Source organism: Rutidosis leptorrhynchoides, chromosome 4 (genome assembly GCF_046630445.1).
Source record: "Rutidosis leptorrhynchoides isolate AG116_Rl617_1_P2 chromosome 4, CSIRO_AGI_Rlap_v1, whole genome shotgun sequence".
Classification (NCBI taxonomy): Eukaryota; Viridiplantae; Streptophyta; class Magnoliopsida; order Asterales; family Asteraceae; genus Rutidosis; species Rutidosis leptorrhynchoides.
In genome coordinates, this window is record NC_092336.1 from 628310206 (window position 1) to 628330287 (window position 20082).

The 20082-nt window shown below is 34.5% G+C and overlaps 2 protein-coding genes across 2 annotated transcripts; one reads left to right on the plus strand and one right to left on the minus strand.

Annotated features, from left to right (window-relative positions):
* Window positions 1-1754: 1754 nt before the first annotated feature.
* LOC139843111 (uncharacterized) lies at window positions 1755-2537 on the plus strand. Its single transcript, XM_071833186.1, has one exon. It carries the CDS (start codon window positions 1755-1757, stop codon window positions 2535-2537), a length of 783 nt encoding a protein of 260 aa, XP_071689287.1.
* A 2456-nt stretch (window positions 2538-4993) lies between these two features.
* LOC139843112 (uncharacterized) lies at window positions 4994-6612 on the minus strand. The gene is made up of 3 exons (XM_071833187.1): window positions 6317-6612; window positions 5653-6190; window positions 4994-5566 (listed from the first exon to the last, which is right to left on the minus strand). The coding sequence occupies exons 1-3, from the start codon at window positions 6610-6612 to the stop codon at window positions 4994-4996; spliced, it is 1407 nt and encodes a 468-aa protein (XP_071689288.1).
* Window positions 6613-20082: the final 13470 nt, after the last annotated feature.

Below are 20082 nucleotides of genomic sequence, written 5' to 3' on the forward strand. Positions count from 1 at the left end.
CGATCCCATATATCTATAGAGTGCTTGCAAAAAATTAAAATATGTTCCACGGATTCTAACTCGTCGTCACAAAGAGAGCATCTCACGGAGTGAAGATCGATACCCCTTTATCAAGTTCACACCGAACTGGGAGTCTCTTTTTGAGGGCACGCCAAACAAATATTTCTATCTTTCTTGGTACCAAGTTGTTACGCATTGTCTCCAAACCGTCCACTTGACCCGAAAGAAATTGCTCATCAATCAACATGGATAAAGCTTTAACTGTGAATTTACCCGAAGTGCATAACGACTAAGAAGTATGTTCCCTTCCTTCCGGCTCAAACCCATACGAAACCAGCAGATCCATAAGAGAGTCCAGTTCACCGCGCTACGCCCAGTGGGCCTTCTGGCCCAATCCCACGAAAACTGAATGCCTTCCGCCTCTGATATTCTGATTCTGTCGCTAACAGTAGCCGTAGCAGAACATTTCAAGTGATATAATCTTGAGAATTTTGAACTTAGTTTGCGATTATCAATCCAAATGTCGTTCCAAAAAGAAGTTGAGCTTCCGTTTCCAATTTTGGTGACAAACGAATTCCTGAAGTCGATACTAAGATCATCGATTGCTCTTCCTGCATTGATAATGTTAATCCAAGTACCTGGAGATGTCACTCGAAATGAATCGGATGCCATATCCAAGCCCCCGCCCGAACCATAAATGCTACGAATGATTTTAACCCAAAGTGAGTCAGTTTCAGTTTTGAACCTCCACCACCACTTCCCCAATAACGCCAAATTTTTACTTTTTAAAGACCCAATATTTAACCCCCCGTTTTCAAAAGTGTTTAAGATTTTTTCCCATTTAACCCAAGAAATTTTGGAACTCGAATCCGACCCGCCCCAAAAGAAAGAACGACGTAACCTCTCAAGTTGTTGTACCACGCAAGGCGGAGCACGGAAGAGTGAAAAGAAGTACAAAGGGAGACTACTTAAAACCGACTTAATAAGGACAATTCTTCCTCCAAATGACATCGATCTCATTCTCCAATTCGATAACCTTTTTTTAAACTTCTCATTAAGTTTGAGATTTAGATTTAAGATTATTTCAAAAGGTTATCTAGAATAATTATATTAACGAGTTTGGTGCGTTCGCGTTACGGTGGCGGATGCAGTTTAACTAAATTCGATTTTGATATTTGAAAAAAAAAAAAAAAAGTAAATGATATGGGGTAATAAACCCTACAGTTTACTAAAAAGAAAAGAAAACAAAACAAAATAAATCATGATATATAGTTGGTGTTTTCTTTGTATTATATGTTATATACATATACATATACATATAACATATAATATACACATATACATTAAACAATTGCTGCATTAAATTATTTATTTAAAGGCCAACTGCTACTCGGCTACTCCTTATTATACGTGAGTAGTGTTTTAAAGTGTAAGAGCACTCGGTATTCACTGAAAAATCGACCGTCCACCTCAAATCGACGCCGGGATCGACGGTCGGTCGACATCGGCACGGCATCGATCCCGATGTCGATTTCCAACCTCCCAAATTCGATGGTGGCATTTGTGGATGAAAACTTTGAAAATTTAAAAAAACTAGCCGTTTAACGGCTAGTTTTGGTTTTTTTTTTTTTTTTTTTTTCCCTTTTACTCTATAAATAACACTATATTTTTTCATTTTACACACACACACCCATTATTCACCTTTCAACACGATTATCTTTATTCATCAATTTTTTATCTTTTTTTCCCAAAATATGTCGTCTTCTTCAAGTACTTCTGGCGACTCGTTCACAAACTATACACTAAACGTACTTGAAAATTTATCCGGTGAAGAAGAAGAAGTTAACTCACGTCGTTATATACGTCGAAATCATTATGAAGCACACGATCGTTTGATGGACGATTATTTTAACGAGGGTTGCAAATATACGGATGATAATTTCAAACGAAGATTTCGAATGCGGCGACGTGTGTTTCTTAGAATTATGAATGATATTCTAAGCTACTCAGCAAATTCATTGCCGTATTATTTTAGACGGTTTCATCGAAGACAAGATACACGTGGTAAGTGGAGTATTAGCCCACATTTGAAGATGACAGTCTCGCTACGTCAGCTAGCATACGGTTATACACCGGATGCGTTGGATGAGTATCTTCAAATGTCTGAACGAGTTAGTCGGGAATCTCTACACAACTTTTGTAGTTGTATCATTGATTTGTATGCGTATTTTGGTGTAGCGGGTTCAAACAACGATATTAATGTGCTAAACACTAGTGATTTGTTCAACCCAATGCTTAATGAGGAAATGCCCGACGTTCCTTATCAAATAAACGAGGTTCATTACAGCAGAGGGTATTATTTAGCTGACGGTATTTACCCAACTTGGGCGGCATTTGTTAAGGGATTTTCAAGTGTCGTTGACGAAAAACATACTTACTTTACAAAGAAACAAGCGAACGCTCGCAAAGATGTTGAAAGAACGTTTGGGATCCTACAAGGCCGTTGGCATATTCTTCAGCACGAGCTTACGAGGTGAATATAATGAGACAACTAATGTACACGTGCATCGTGATACACAACATCATTATCGAAGACAATGGATACAACCGTGCTGAGAATGATTGGGTAGTTGAGCCCGTTCAACATATACAACGTACTTGGGTCGATAGGTGCGATGCTCGTGCAAGAAGAACAAGGGAGTTACGTGATAGAGAAGTGCATGAAGGCATACGATCTGATTTGGTTGAACATTTGTGGGATCTTCGTGACGACTTATGAATTTTATTACGTATTAGTTTATTTTATGAATTTTAATAAATGTAATGGTTTATTTTATGAATTTTAATAAATGTAATAGTTTATTTTATGAATTTTAATCAATTATTTTGTTTTTATATTAAATTAGTTAAATACAATATTTAAAAATCAATTTAAAAAATAAAAAATAAAAAATGGACACTGAAATGGACACTTTGGACACCTCCACCTTACACACTGTCAGTCAATTTCAGTGTCAAAAATGGACACTGAAATTGACACTGAAAAATCGACACGGACACCTCGTGCTCTAAGGTAATTGAGTCATTGCATACAAAACATATGTGGACTTTCGCTACCTAAAAAAACTGAAAAGACTAAAAAACTCATAATAAACGAAGAGTGTTTGTGTTTTAATAGGATGTTTATTTAATATTATCTTCCTAACTTGTATCTTTTTTTACCCAAAAAAGTAAGAAAACTTTGTAATCGAAAAATAAAATTTCATTCAAAAAAGCAAACCCCAAAGTACAATCGAAACAGACACAAACATATGAGCCTAACTAACCCCCAACTCACAACACAAAGATGAAAAAAGAAGACTTTTTTGCTCAGTTGGTCCCTTTATTATACACCAAATATCTAGTTTGGTCCCTCAGTTTTTAATTTGGCAATCAGCGTCCCTGAGTTATTTTGATTTTGCAATTGGCGTCCTTCCGTCAACTGGACATCCAAATCGAACGTTAACTCCCATCACGTGAGTTACACGTGATGGGTATTATCGGAATTAAATTTTATTTTTCTGTATTTAATAAACCCAAACGGGTATGGTCCCCCACTTTCATCCACCTCTTTTCCCTCTCTTCTCCATTGAAACCCTAGATCTTATACATACAGTATTAATCTAAAATTGGAGCAAAAATCGTTAACAATGGAATGCTGGTGTGGTCGACCTTGTGTAATTCGAATTTCTGGCACTGATTCTAACCCTGGACGTCGATTCTATACTTGTGCAAAAAAGGTAAGAATGTTTATGTTGATTGGAATTTTATGAAGTAATTAACAAGATGTTACCATTTCATGTTTCTGTTGTTGCTCAGATCACAAGATGCGACTTCTTTGCTTGGTATGATCCTCCAAATACAATGAATGCCCTAGCTACACTTATGAATGCCAAAATTGAAGTTGATGAAAAGCTTAAAATGTAGAAAAATGATAGACGAATTGGAAGATGATGTGTATACTTAGCTGGATTGTGTTTGGTATTTATTTTTTCAGTCATTGAAATTGTGGCGTAGTTTGTTTGTTTTGTGGAAGCGTGTATTATGTACTTTGTAGAATGGTAATGGTAATGGAATGAAGATTGTTTTGTTCAATTTTGCATCTGTTTTTTCTGTATTTCAGTAACTAAAAAGCACAAGACAAGACAATACAATACATTGTAACTAAAGTGATACAAAAAACATAAAGATTACCAAATGTCATACATTGTACCAAAAGACAACATAGTACCATTTACCAAATGTGATACCAACAAACCACCAACATTGTACCAAAGTGCTTAAAGTTACCAAAAGACAACAACACATCATAATAAAATACTAACATTGTACCAAAATACATAACAAGTTTTAACTAAACATAAAACACATGATAAAAAAACAAACCACCACCAACATTCACATCTTTTTCTTCCCTTTTCCAACTGCCATTGTCTTCTTTGAAGGAGATAGCTTTTCTTTCATTGTCTTTTTTGTCCACTTGTTATCCACCTTCCCACTTCTTTTCTTCTCACCTGTACAGCCTCTCTTATTGTGTCCATAAGTACCACATGTGCCACACTTCTTTAACTTGCCTATAAATATTAACAAAATAAATACCATATTAATTGAAATGGTACTAGCTGTAAGTAATAAATAAAATGAACATACCTTGTGAGCTAAGTTTACCTCTATCACCAATGTCATCAACTTCATTTTTTGACAACCTTCTTTTCTTTTTTGGACGACCAGGTGTGGAAACATTCTTTGGTGATACCAGTTTGAACATGCCTTCTGCCTTTGGCCATAAACTTCTCACATTCAATGGCTCAATGGTATATTGGTAAGTGTTGATCCATGTATTTAACAAATAAACTGGATGAACCCATGTTTCTGGTTCACCAGTTTCCAAACCATTTTCACACATGTTATAAAACACTGCAATTGCATGCTTACAAGGTATTCCTGTTAGTTCTCACTTTCTACAAGCATATGACCTAGTCTCCATATCCACAACATATTGATTAACTTTTCCACTCACTTGGTACCTTTGATTTCCACCCCATAAGATAATACACTGGTGAGCCTCAGATTTGATTTTCTCAAACAATTTGGTGGCTGCAGGTGTTAAAGGGCCATTAGTCTTGGAAATGTTGATCTTTACATTAACAATTCTTTTCATGCAATACTCTCGGATGTATTCTAAAGCTGTAACTATGGGTTTGTCACGTGCATCAACTAACCATCTGTTGAAACACTCACACGTGTTACTGAGCAAGACATCTGACACAGCCCTTCCTATAAAATGACTCATTGCCCACTGATGAGCAAGAATTTTAGCTAACCAAATAAAAGCTTCATTATCAAACTCCTTCAATTGTTGCATAGCCTGATCAAACTTAAGAATTGTTGTTACACTGGCACATCTCCAAAAGTGATTCTTATAAGCAATACCCCTAAAATCACCTTTCATATTCCCATGAATATGTCTAAGGCAGTGTCTATGCCCAACACAAGGAAACACATTTGTAACAGCTTGTATTAAACCCTAACAACATAAAGTAATAAAAGTTAAACTATTTAACCATTAACAAATGTAAATAAACATGAATTAAACAAGTAAATATACATTACCTTTTGTCTGTCACTAATGAAAGTGAAATTAGATTTGGTAGACAAGTCAAGATCTTGACCCAAGCACTCTAAGAACCAAGTCCAGGATGAACCACACTCTTGTTCAACAATGGCATATGATACAGGATATATGCCATTGTTTGAGTCAACCCCTACAGCACTCAAAATACAACCGGTTGCAGGTTGTTTCATAAAAGCACCATCCAGCCCTAGCAGATCTCTACCTATTGCTTTAAAACCCTTCTTCAATGTTCCCAAACAAATGTAAATTCTCTTGAAAACCCTAGTTTCAGACTTTAAGGTTCCTAGCTCAACATCAAACTTAACAGTAGTATCAGCATTACATCTCTTTAACTCACAAACATAATCTCTGAGCTCAGCATATTGAGATTTATAATCCCCTTGAATCATCTTTGTTGCCCTTCTCACAGCACCATATGCTTTATGCTCATTGATGATTAGTTCAGTATATGTTTCCAAATAAGATATGACAGCTTTAATTGGTATCTTTGGATTCTTTTGAATTTGAGGTACCAATCTATTTGATAAAAATTGGTAAGTGCATAATTTTAGTTTTCTTGCTGGTTGACATTCATGTTGAGGTCTGTATGTTCTCACCTCTCATTCTTCACTATCTTTATCTTTGGATACCAATAATACCTACTTATATACAATATATAATTCCCTTTTTGCCCATTTGTTACTCTTCCCACTACAAGATTCCCCATTATCAGCTTTTTTAATTTGACAACTCACTTTATCTTTACTCTTCCCAACTACACCATATTTAACACTTAAATTACTAGGCCCCACATCACATTTTGTCTTCTTTGACAACTCACTTTGACTAACTTTCTCACCACTTTTTGAATTTGTACACAACCCTTCACATTTAACCCTCATTCTTCTTTTGTCATTCTTAACAAAAACAAGCTTTCTCCTAGTTTCAATAGCATGCATTCTCACTGCTTCCCTAACCTCTACTTACTTTCAAACTTTTGTCCAAGATAAAAGAAAGTTTTTCCCACTTGAACACTACCTTCAACCTCCTTTTTAAGATTACGAATTTTCTTCTTCCTTAGCCCTTTTTCATCACTTTGAGAATCATAGCTTTCAAAACCATCATTGCTCAATACTTTCAATTTTGTACCCTCTATATTGACCTAAACATCTTCAAATGAATTACAACCATTTCCCATAAACTCTACATGAAACGACTCGTCCATATTACTATAAACGCGGTACGTCATTCATTGGTCCCATAGCGAAGTATTTGACCTCTATATGATACATTTTAGAAAATATAGCATTCGTTTCATAAAAAGCACACCCTTATTATACATAATGCATGTTTTAAACAAGTGGGCGATTATTTAAGAAATAATCCCCATAATACATCGGTTTCCAAATACTACACACGTGATATAACAGTCAAATATAATACATGACAAAGGTTTTATTGAATGCAACACTTCATTTAAACAAAAGCATGAGACTCCATGCACAGCTTGCTCAGATAATGCAATAGCGGAAGACTTTCTTAAGGACTTGAGAATAAACGTGCTTAAATAGTCAACACAAAGGTTGGTGAGATATATAGGTTTAAAGCTAGCATCGATATAAGTATAGACCACAAGATTTCATAGTTACAAATATTTCAATAAAGATACTCTATAAGTTGTTGAGCGCTTTAATAACCATACTTAACAATTAATGTAGCATATTCCCTTTATTATGAAATCTCCCTACACTGTACCAAGTGTAGTAAAAATGAAGTACTATGCAACTGTTTACGATACTAGAGCGACTAGCCCGGTTGGGGTTGTCAAACCCGATAGATCTATCAATAGGATTCGCGTATACATGTTCTTACAACATGTAAATATTAGTTACCAAGCTATTATGGAAGATATGCAAAGTGGTACAACTCAACGTAGAATATATTTTAAGTACTTGTGTCTATGGCGTAAAACATAAAATGCATGTATTCTCATCCCAAAATATTTGTAGAGTTTAAAAATGGGACTATATACTCACTTTCACTGATTTTCAATTTGTTGGAAAATAAGACTTGGCCACGGGTCGATTCACGAACCTATAACAAATATATACATACATATATATATATATATATATATATATATATATATATATATATATATATATATATATATATATATATATATATATATATATCAAAGTATGATGAAAATATATTCACAACATTTTTATTACGTGTTGACGTTTTAAGTTGTTAAGTTAGCAGTCCAACGTTAGTAGTCCACAATTAGTAGTCCACAGTTAGTAGTACATAAATAAATCAATATATTATCTCGAATCAATCCACGACCCAGTGTATACAAGTCTCAGACTCGATCACAACTCAAGGTATATATATTATTTTAGAATCAACCTCAACCATGTATAGCTAACTCGAGCATTACTGCATATAGAGTGTCTATGGTTATTCCAAATAATATATATAGATGACGTCGATATGATATGTCAAAACATTGTATACGTGTCTATGGTCTATCAAGATTACATAATATATGTTAGAATACATGTATAATACAATATAAGTTAGTTAAGTTATAGTTAGTATAGATTTGTTATAAAATTTACGTAGCTAAAACTAGTAATTTGTACCAATTTTGTTTTACCCATCATTTCTTCGTTTTAAATCCGTTTTGAGTGAATCAAATTGCTATGGTTTCGTATCGAACTTAACTTTATGAAATTAAACAGAAAACTGATGGTTTATAGTCGGAGTTACAGGTTACAAGTCATTTTTGTAAGTGGTAGTCATTTCAGTCGAAAGAACGACGTCTAGATGACCATTTTGAAAAACATACTTCCACTTTAAGTTTAACCATAGGATTGTAGTTGTATCTGAGTGGTAGTGGCCTGCCTCTAACACACTAGAGGTCAGGAGTTCGACTCCACTCCAGGGCAACAATTAATGCAATTCTATCCCTGCCATGTAAGGATCCACTCATGGCACCTTTCCCACATTGTGTTGGGGGGGGGGGGGTAAAGGGGAGGGGGGTTTTACTTGGTCGTGCCCTTGGATCGGTTCAAGGTTTCCTCTCGGGCAGAGATAGGGGCGGGTTAATATCACTGCATCAGCATAGTCAAAACGGGAGATGATCTCAACGGGTGGTTAAGTCCCCCTCGGGTGATCCCAAAATCGCTGTTCTAAACAAAAACTTTGAGTTTAACCATGATTTTTGGATATAGTTTCATGTTCATATGAAATATCATTTTCCCAGAAGAACAACTTTCAAATCAAAGATTATCATAGTTTTTAATTATCCAACCCAAAACAGCCCCCGATTTTACTACGACGGCGTATATCCGGTTTTACGGTGTTCTTCGTGTTTCCGAGTTTTAAATCATTAAGTTAGCATATCATATAGATATAGAACATGTGTTTAGTTGATTTTAAAAGTTAAGTTAGAAGGATTAACTTTGTTTGCGAACAAGTTTAGAATTAACTAAACTATGTTCTAGTGATTACAAGTTTAAATCTTTGAATAAGATAGTTATATATATATATATATATATATATATATATATATATATATATATATATATATATATATATATATATATATATATATATATATATATATATATATATATATATGAATCGAATGATGTTATGAATATCATTACTACCTTAAGTATAGTAGGTAAACCTACTGAAAGTGACAAGAAATGATCTAGCTTCAAAGGATTCTTGGATGGCTTGAAAGTTCTTGAAGTAGAATCATGACACGAAAACAAGTTCAAGTAAGATTTCTACTCGAATTAAGATTGTTATAGTTATAGAAATTGAATCAAAGCTTGAATACGAATATTATCTTAATTTAGGATGATAACCTACTGTAAATAACAAAGATTTAGTGAGGTTGGATGATCACTTGAAATGGATTTGCAAGATTGGAAGTAAGTTAACGAACTTGGAAGTGTTCTTGATTTTATGAAACTAGAACTTGTAGAATTTGTGAAGATCACTTAGAACTTGAAGATAGAACTTGAGAGAGATCAATTAGATGAAGAAAATTGAAGAATGAAAGTGTTTGTAGGTGTTTTTGGTCGTGGATAATGGGTTAGATATAAAGGATGTGTAAGTTTGTTTTCTTGTAAATAATTCATGAATGATTAGTAATATTTTTGTAATCTTGCTAAATAATTCATGCTACTTGACAAATGGTTGGTTCCACATGTTCCTTAATCATTTAAGGCTACTAAGGAGCAGATATTTATTGGTATATACCAATAGTAAATACATCTAGAAGCTGGGTATAATACGAGTGCAAATACCGAGCGAATACGAGTAGAATTCTTGATGAAAACGAATGAGAATACAATTGTGATTATTTATGTTAAGTACAAGTATTTTGATATATGTACTTAAGCCTTTCAAAAGTGTATTAATACATCTTAATACACTTCATATATATACATTTTAATTAAGTCGTTAACTCATCGTTAGTCGTTACATGTATGAGTTGTTTCGAAGCCTATAAGTTAACGATCTCGTTTAATGTAATTAACCCATTGTTATTATATCTAATGAGATGTTAAATTGTTATATTATCGTGATAACATAGTGTATTAACATATCTTAATACTATATATATATATATATATATATATATATATATATATATATATATATATATATATATATATATTAAGACGTTAACGCAACGATAATCGTTACGTATATATCGTTTCGAAATTCTTAAGTTAGTAGTCTCATTTTATGTATATAAATTATTGTTAATATATTGAATGAGATACTTAGTTATCATTTCATCATGTTAAACATATATATATGTTCATATGTATATTATCATGTCATTTACAAGTTATAACGTTCGTGAATCATCGGTCAAACTGGGTGGTCAAACGTTTACATAATTAATCAAGTCTTAACAAGTTTGATTGCTTAACATGTTAGAAACATTTAATTATGTAAATATTAATCTTATATATATTAACGGAAAAATCTGGGTCGTTACATTACACACCCGTTAAATTAAATTTCGTCCCGAAATTTGGAATAGTACCTATTCAATGGGCGGTGTTTGTAAACAGATGTGGATACTTCTGTTTCATCTGGTCTTCTCTTTCCCAAGTGAATTCGGAACCTCTTCGAGCATTCTAACGAACCCTAACTATAGGTATGTTGCTTTGCTTGAGCCGTTTGACTTCACGATCCATGATTTCGACATGCTCTTCTATAAAATGCAATTTCTCGTCGATTTGGATTTCTTCAAGAGAAACAGTGAGGTCTTCTTTTGCAAGGCATTTCCTTAGGTTTGAGACGTGAAAGGTATTGTGTACTCCAGCAAGTTTTTGTGGTAGCTTAAGTCGATAAGCTACCGGTCCAATACGTTCGATGATCTTGAATGGTCCTACGTATCTTGGGTTCAATTTACCCCTCTTACCAAAGCGTATCACACCTTTCCATGGTGACACCTTTAACATAACCATGTCATCAACCTGAAATTCTAACGGCTTCCTTCGAAAATACCATAGCTCTTTTGACGACTTTGGGAGGTCTTCAATCTCTCATTGATTTGCACAATCTTTTCAGTAGTCTCTTGTATGATCTCGGGACCAGTCAGTTATCTGTCACCTACTTCGTTCCAACAGATAGGGGATCTATACTTTCTTCCATAAAGTGCTTCGAATGGTGCAACATTAATACTCGTATGATAACTGTTGTTATACGAGAATTCTGCCAATGGTAAATATTTATCCCATTCGTTTTCGAAATCGATCACACATGCTCTAAGCATGTCTTCAAGAGTCTGAATGGTCCTTTCACTTTGCCCATCGGTCTGAGGATGATATGCAGTACTCATATCCAGACGAGTCCGTAGAGCTTCATGTAGTGATTGCCAAAACCTTGACGTAAACCGACTGTCGCGATCGGATATAATGGAGAAAGGTACTCCATGTCTTGAAACAACTTCCTTCATATATAATCGTACCAATTTCTCCATCTTATCCATTTCCTTCATAGGTAGGAAATGTGCAGATTTGGTGAGACGATCGACAATTACCCAAATGGTGTCATAACCCCATGCAGTCTTTGGTAGCTTCGTGATGAAATCCATAGTAATGCATTCTCATTTCTATTCCGGGATTTCTGATTGTTGAAGCAAACCTGATAGTTTCTGATGTTCTGCCTTGACTTCGGAGCAAGTCAATTATTCTCCAATGTATGTTGCAATATCAGCCTTCAAATTCAGCCACCAAAAGTGTGCTTTTAGATCTTGATACATCTTTCCAGCTCCTGGATGTATCGAGTATCTCGTCTTATGTGCCTCATCCAAAACCAATTTTCTTAACCCTTTAAACTTCGGTACCCAAATGCGTCCAGCGAAGTATCGGGTTCCGTCTTCTCATGTAACAAGCTGTTTTATCTAACCCTTTAAGCATCTCATTTCCAATGTTTTCTTCAGAAAGAGCTCCTTGTTGAGCCTCCTTAATTTAGGTAGTGAGGTTCGTACGAATATTCATATTTATTGCTCGTACTCGAATCGGCTCTCTTTCCTTCCTGCTTAAAGCATCTGCTACTACATTTGCTTTACCGGGATGATAGCGAATTTCACAATCATAGTCGTTTATTAACTCGACCCACCTACGTTGCCTCATGTTCAGTTGTTTTTGGTTGAAGATATGTTGAAGGCTTTTATTATCGGTATACACAGTGTATTTAACCCCGTACAAGTAGTGTCTCCAAATCTTTAATGCAGACACCACTGCTCCCAATTCTAGATCATGAGTCGTATAATTTTGTTCATGAATCTTCAGTTCTCGGGATGCATATGCAATAACCTTCTTTCGTTGCATGAGGACACAACCAAAACCTTGTCGTGAAGCGTTATAATAAATTACAAAATCATCGTTTCCTTCAGGTAACGATAGAATAGGTGATGTAGTCAACTTCTTCTTCAATAATTGAAATGCAGCTTCCTGCTCAGAAGTCCATTCGTACATCTTCCCTTTGTGTGTTAATGTTGTCAATGGTTTGGCTATCCGTGAAAAATCTTGAATAAACCTTCTGTAATAGCCAGCAAGACCCAAAAATTGGCGTATTTGCATCGGAGTCTTTGGGGTTTCCGATTTTTCAATGGCTTCGACCTTCGCAGGATCGACCTGAATTCCTTGACTGCTAACGATGTGACCAAGGAATTGTACTTCCTTTAACCAAAAGGCGCACTTAGAAAACTTTGCGTATAACTGTTCTTTCTTCAACAGTTTCAGCACCAACCTTAAATGTTGCTCATGTTCTTGTTCATTTTTGGAATAAATAAGAATGTCATCATTAAAGACGAATACAAACTTATCTAAGTATGGACTGCATACCCTATTCACGAGGTCCATGAATACAGCTGGTGCGTTTGTCAACCCGAACGGCATGACCAAAAATTCATAATGACCGTAGCGTGTCCGAAATGCGATTTTCGGAATATCTTCGTCTTTGACTCGCAACTGATGATAACCCGATCTTAGATCGATCTTGGAGTAAACATGTGATCCTTGCAGCTGATCAAACAAGTCATCAATTCTCGGTAATGGGTACCGATTCATGATAGTTAACTTGTTTAATTCGCGGTAATCTATACACATTCGGAAGGATCTATCTTTCTTCTTGACGAATAAAATCGGATCTCCCCACGGTGAAGTGCTCGGTCGAATGAATCCACGGTCCAATAATTCTTGTAACTGGCTTTGTAACTCTTTCATCTCAGATGGTGCAAGTCTGTATGGAGCGCGAGCCACTGGTGCAGCTCCTGGTACAAGATCTATTTGAAATTCTACATATCTAAATGGAGGTAATCCCAGCAACTCTTCTGGGAAGACTTCAGAAAAATCTCTTGCCACAGGCACGTCGTTGATGCTCTTCTCTTTTTCCTTCATTTCGACTTTATTAGCATGTGCTAAGATAGCATAGCACCCTTTCTTCAAGCACTTTTGGACTTTCAAGCAGCTAATGAGTTTTAGATTTGAGTTACCCTTCTCACCATAAATCATTACTGACGTTTTATTCTTACGAGGAATGCAAATTGCCTTCTTGGCACACACAACTTCAGCTCCTATTTTGGACATCCAGTCCATGCCGATTATTACATCAAAACTTCCTAATTCTATGGGTATCAAATCAATTTTAAACGTCTCTCCAGCTAAATTTATTTTACAATCACGCCAAATTTTATCGGCTTTAATTAGTTTACCATTAGCTAACTCAATCATGTACTTAGCATCTAGAGGTAATGATGAACAATTCAATTTAGCGTAAAATTCTCTACACATGTAACTTCTATCGGCACCAGTATCAAATATAATAGATGCTGATAAGTCATTAATGGTAAACGTATCCGTAACAAGCTCCGGGTCTTCACACGTCTCTCTAGTATTAATATTAAACGCTCTTCCACGTGCAGGTCTGTTGTTCTTCTCTGGATTCAGGCACTGGCTCTTAATATGACCTTGTTTCCCACACCCGTAACAAGTAACAGTAGCCAAGGCAGTACTATTTGCATTGGTGGTAGGAGTTTTGGTGCCATTTGTATTTGTAACGGGAACCCAACAATCTTCAGCAAGATGAACCCTTCGATTACATTTGCTGCACACCACATTGCAAAAACCAATATGATGTTTGTGGCATCTGTTACATAAGGAATTTCATCCTTTGTAACCTGAACTTGAACCACTACCCGCACCTTGCGTGGTTTCCTGTTTCTTGAGAGATTGTTGTTGGTGACCTCGATCAGGGTTTCCATCCCACTTTCTTTTGTTATCCGATACCTTGGCATCGGTATTTGATGCGTTCTTATCTAAGATGATCTGATCCATTAGCTCATTTGCCATGGTGATAGCTTCATGAATTGTCTTGGGTTTGGATGCTGTAACATTGGCCTTGATGTTTTTTGGCAGACCATCTTTGTACAATTCAATCTTTCGCTCTTCCGTTGGTACCAATTCAGGACATAACAAGGCTAATTCCATGACAACGACAACAATAATACCCAATCCCATATGAGTGAGGTATGAGGGAGGTGGAATGTAGACAATCATTCCTCTATCCTAGAATAAAGAGAAATCATTTCTCCACCCCGAGTTAAACACTCACAAGAGCGGAGAAAGTCCCCCCTCTCTATTCGACAGGTAAAGAGATTACTTTCAAGAGGACCTCCGGCCATAAAGAATGAGAAAAAACACTAAAAAATAAATTAAATAAATAGAAAAAAAGTAAAATAAGCATGAAATAAATAGATAAATATATAAAAAATAGTAATAATAAATAAGAAAATAAAAAAATAAAATAAACAGAGACGCCATAAAAATGGTAGAATCAAATTTTCATAGGTTTTACATCGTGTCTGGAGTTCAATTTAGGCTCTAAGCGGCAGTCAAAGTCGCCAATAAATCGACGCTTGCTAAGCCTCGCTTAACGGAACCGTGTATGAAAAAAAGTAAGAATATATATATATATATATATATATATATATATATATATATATATATATATATATATATATATATATATATATATATATATATATATATATAAAAGGGAAAAAGAAGACGTACCTTAGACAGTAGGGCGAAGCTCAGGACAAAACGAGAGATGCTACAACTAAAAAATAAAAAACATATATGAACGCAAACAAGCAACCCTAAACACAATAAAACATACAAACCTAGAAACACAAACCAACAAACAAACATACATACATACATACATACATACATACATACATAGATACATACATGCATGCATACATACATACATACATACATACATACATACATACATACAAACATACATATATACATACATACATACATACAAACATACAGACATACAAGAAACCGTACGTAACCAAACAAAAAACATGAAAACCTGAAACGTTCCCGCGAGCATAAATACAACCATACACAATAACAGACCCACATATGCATACAAACATACATACAGAAACAAACTTAACAAGCCCGCATTCCATTCTGACAAATTTCAGATTTCGTAACTCGGTTTCCATCTTCCTGACCTCATTTCTTGGGCAGTATTCAGTGATTAGCATATGTTTCAACTCCTCCCAAGGAGTATCATATGCTTCATCCCCCCTACAGCTTTTACATAGTTTTTCCACCATGTAAGTGCACCATCCTGTAATGTGCATGAAGCATACTTCGTCCTATCCCCTTCTGCACAACCACTAATTTTAAATACGGACTCCAGCTTTTCGAACCATCGGGTTAAACCGACTGGTCCCTCTGTTCCGCTGAATGATGAAGGTTTGCAACCTTGAAATGCTTTATATGAGCATCCAACATGAGGATTTGTGTTGTTTGCTGCTGCCCTTGCTGCTTCGACCCAAAGCATTCGGTCGTTTATGCGTTGGTTGATAAGCTCCTCAATTTCTTGTTCCGTCATTCGATTTAATCGAGCCATGTTTCTTCAATATAAGATAATTAATCACATAGAATATTATAGATGTAGCGAGTAATTAATGGTACATCGTGGCATATTAATAATATGAACCAATTATTATAAAAGCCTTTTTCTTCTTATTAGCACTTTATAATTATATCCAGGGTAGTACCTACCCGTTAAAGTTCATACTTAATAGTTTAGTACAAAAATTAACTACTACAATCTAGATAATATTCTATTATGAAAAATTTAAAGTAAAATCACATAATCATTTCACGCCTATTCATGATATAACAATACAATACCAGTATTTCACATAGGTATATTTTACATAATACATATGCAGGATAAAATAAAGCACACTACATAATATTATACATGGCGTGAAATGTTATCATAACGGGAGGTGATTCAAAAACGACGGGGCCTTTTAGTTGTTGGTGAATCAATTTGTTTAGGTGGAATGAGGGATAGACGCACATTGTATTTTGTTGTTGGTCGGGGGTTAGAGGTACTTGATATCTCGGTTGGATTATCAGGGAGATTTATACGGTAAGGGTGGTTTGGTGGTAAAAGGTGTCGGTTTTCAAGCCCTACTACAATAGGAAGTTTAACACCGGGTCTTTTTGTTGCATTAATCCATTTCTGTTTAGAAATTTCTTTGACTTCCTCCTCCTCCTCAGGATCAGTTTCAGATTCTTTCACTTCATGTTCTTCCAGAAATTGTGAATCTCCCCAGAATGGGTCCTCTTTCGGGTCTTCATCATCATCAGACAAATTGATGATCGGCAATTTTGCTGGAGATTCCTCTTCAGAGTCGCTGATTATGATAATGAGATTGGTGCTAGAAGTAGACATCTATCACACATTAACTACCACATTATAAATATATCACATAATATTTATATGTTATAATATTCAATTTCCGACCAAAAATGATAAGCGATGGTTTTCAAAAATAAGTTCGGTCAAAGTCCAGACTCACTAATGCATCCTAACAAATACCGGTCAGACACACTAATGCAATTTCTGGTTCGCTAAGACCTCTGCTCTGATGCCAACTGAAACGACTCGTCCATATTACTATAAACGCAGTATGTTATTCATTGGTCCCATAGTGAGGTATTTGACCTCTATACGATACATTTTAGAAAATATTGCATTCGTTTCATAAAAAGCACACCCTTATTATACATAATGCGTGTTTTAAACAAGTGGGCGATTATTTAAGAAATAATCCCCACAATACATCGGTTTCCAAATACTATACACGTGATAGAACCGTCGAATATAATACATGACAAAGGTTTTATTGAATGCAACACTTCATTTAAACAAAAGCATGAGACTCCATGCACAGCTTGCTCAGATAATGCAACGGCGGAAGACTTTCTTAAGGACCTGAGAATAAACATGCTTAAACATTCAACACAAAGGTTGGTGAGATATATAGGTTTAAAGCTAGCATCGATATAAGTATAGACCATAAGATTTCATAGTTACAAATATTTCAATAAAGATACTCTATAAGTTGTTGAGCTCTTTGATAACCATACTTAACAATTAATGTAGCATATTCCCTTTATTATGAAATCTCCCTTCACTGTACCAAGTGTAGTAAAAATGAAGTACTATGCAACTGTTTACGATACTAGAGCTACTAGCCCGGTTGGGGTTGTCAAACCCGATAGATCTATCAATAGAATTCCCTTTACATGTTCTTACAACATGTAAATATTAGTTACCAAGCTATTAGGGAAGATATGCAAAGTGGAACAACTCAACGTAGAATATATTTTAAGTACTTGTGTCTATGGCGTAAAACATAAAATGCATGTATTCTCATCCCAAAACATTTGTAGAGTTTAAAAATGGGACTATATACTCACTTTCATTGATTTTCAATTCGTCGGAAAATAAGACTTAGCCACGGGTCGATTCACGAACCTATAACAAATATATACATACATACATATATATATATATATATATATATATATATATATATATATATATATATATATATATATATATATATATATATATCAAAGTATGATTGAAATATATTCACAACATTTTTATTACGTGTTGACGTTTTAAGTTGTTAAGTTAGCAGTCCAACGTTAGTAGTCCACAATTAGTAGTCCACAGTTAGTAGTACATAAATAAATCAATATATTATCTCGAATCAATCCACGACCCAGTGTATACAAGTCTCAGACTCGATCACAACTCAAGGTATATATATTATTTTAGAATCAACCTCAACCCTGTATAGCTAACTCGAGCATTACTGCATATAGAGTGTCTATGGTTATTCCAAATAATATATATAGATGACGTCGATATGATATGTCAAAACATTGTATACGTGTCTATGGTCTATCAAGATTGCATAATATATGTTAGAATACATGTATAATACAATATAAGTTAGTTAAGTTATAGTTAGTATAGATTTGTTATAAAATTTACGTAGCTAAAACTAGTAATTTGTACCAATTTTGTTTTACCCATCATTTCTTCGTTTTAAATCCGTTTTGAGTGAATCAAATTGCTATGGTTTCGTATCGAACTTAACTTTATGAAATTAAACTGAAAACTGATGGTTTATAGTCGGAGTTACAGGTTACAAGTCATTTTTGTAAGAGGTAGTCATTTCAGTCGAAAAAACGACGTCTAGATGACCATTTTGAAAAACATACTTCCACTTTAAGTGTAACCATAATTTTTGGATATAGTTTCATGTTCATACGAAATATCATTTTCCCAGAAGAACAACTTTAAAATCAAAGATTATCATAGTTTTTAATTATCCAACCCAAAACAGCCCCCGATTTTACTACGACGGCGTATGTCCAGTTTTACAGTGTTCTTCATGTTTCCAGGTTTTAAATCATTAAGTTAGAATATCATATAGATATAGAACATGTTTTTAGTTGATTTTAAAAGTTAAGTCAGAAGGATTAACTTTTTTTGCGAACAAGTTTAGAATTAACTAAACTATGTTCTAGTGATTACAAGTTTAAATCTTCGAATAAGATAGTTATATATATATATATGAATCGAATGATGTTATGAACATAATTACTACCTTAAGTATAGTAGGTAAACCTACTGGAAGTGACAAGAAATGATCTAGCTTCAAAGGATTCTTGGATGGCTTGAAAGTTCTTGAAGTAGAATCATGACACGAAAACAAGTTCAAGTAAGATTTCTACTCGAATTAAGATTGTTATAGTTATAGAAATTGAATCAAAGCTTGAATATGAATATTACCTTGATTTAGGATGATAACCTACTGTAAATAACAAAGATTTAGTGAGGTTGGATGATCACTTGAAATGGATTTGCAAGATTGGAAGTAAGTTAACGAACTTGGAAGTGTTCTTGATTTTATGAAACTAGAACTTGTAGAATTTATGAAGAACATTTAGAACTTGAAGATAGAAATTGAGAGAGATCAATTAGATGAAGAAAATTGAAGAATGAAAGTGTTTGTAGGTTTTTTGGTTGTGGATAATGGGTTAGATATAAAGGATGTGTAAGTTTGTTTTCTTGTAAATAATTCATGAATGATTAGTAATATTTTTGTAATCTTGCTAAATAATTCATGCTACTTGACAAATGGTTGGTTCCACAATCATTTAAGCCTGCTTAGGAGCAAATTTTTGTTAGTATATACCAATAGTAAATGCATCTAGAAGCTGGTATAATACGAGTGCAAATACCGAGCGAATACGAGTAGAATTCTTGATGAAAACGAATGAGAATACAATTGTGATTATTTTTGTTAAGTACAAGTATTTTGATATATGTACTTAAGCCTTTCAAAAGTGTATTAATACATCTTAATACACTTCATATATATACATTTTAATTAAGTCGTTAACTCATCGTTAGTCGTTACATGTATGAGTTGTTTCGAAGCCTATAAGTTAACGATCTAGTTTAATGTAATT

Bases quoted from the DNA above. Each gene is read 5' to 3' on its own strand.
- LOC139843112 (XM_071833187.1), bottom strand. From the start codon at position 6,612: ATGCATGCTATTGAAACTAGGAGAAAGCTTGTTTTTGTTAAGAATGAC. The intron at 6,191-6,316 runs GTAGGTATTATT...TTTATCAAATAG, and splicing joins GAATTATATATTGTATATAA to ATTGGTACCTCAAATTCAAA. The intron at 5,567-5,652 runs GTAATGTATATT...TTATGTTGTTAG, and splicing joins TCATTAGTGACAGACAAAAG to GGTTTAATACAAGCTGTTAC.
- LOC139843111 (XM_071833186.1), top strand. From the start codon at position 1,755: ATGTCGTCTTCTTCAAGTACTTCTGGCGACTCGTTCACAAACTATACA.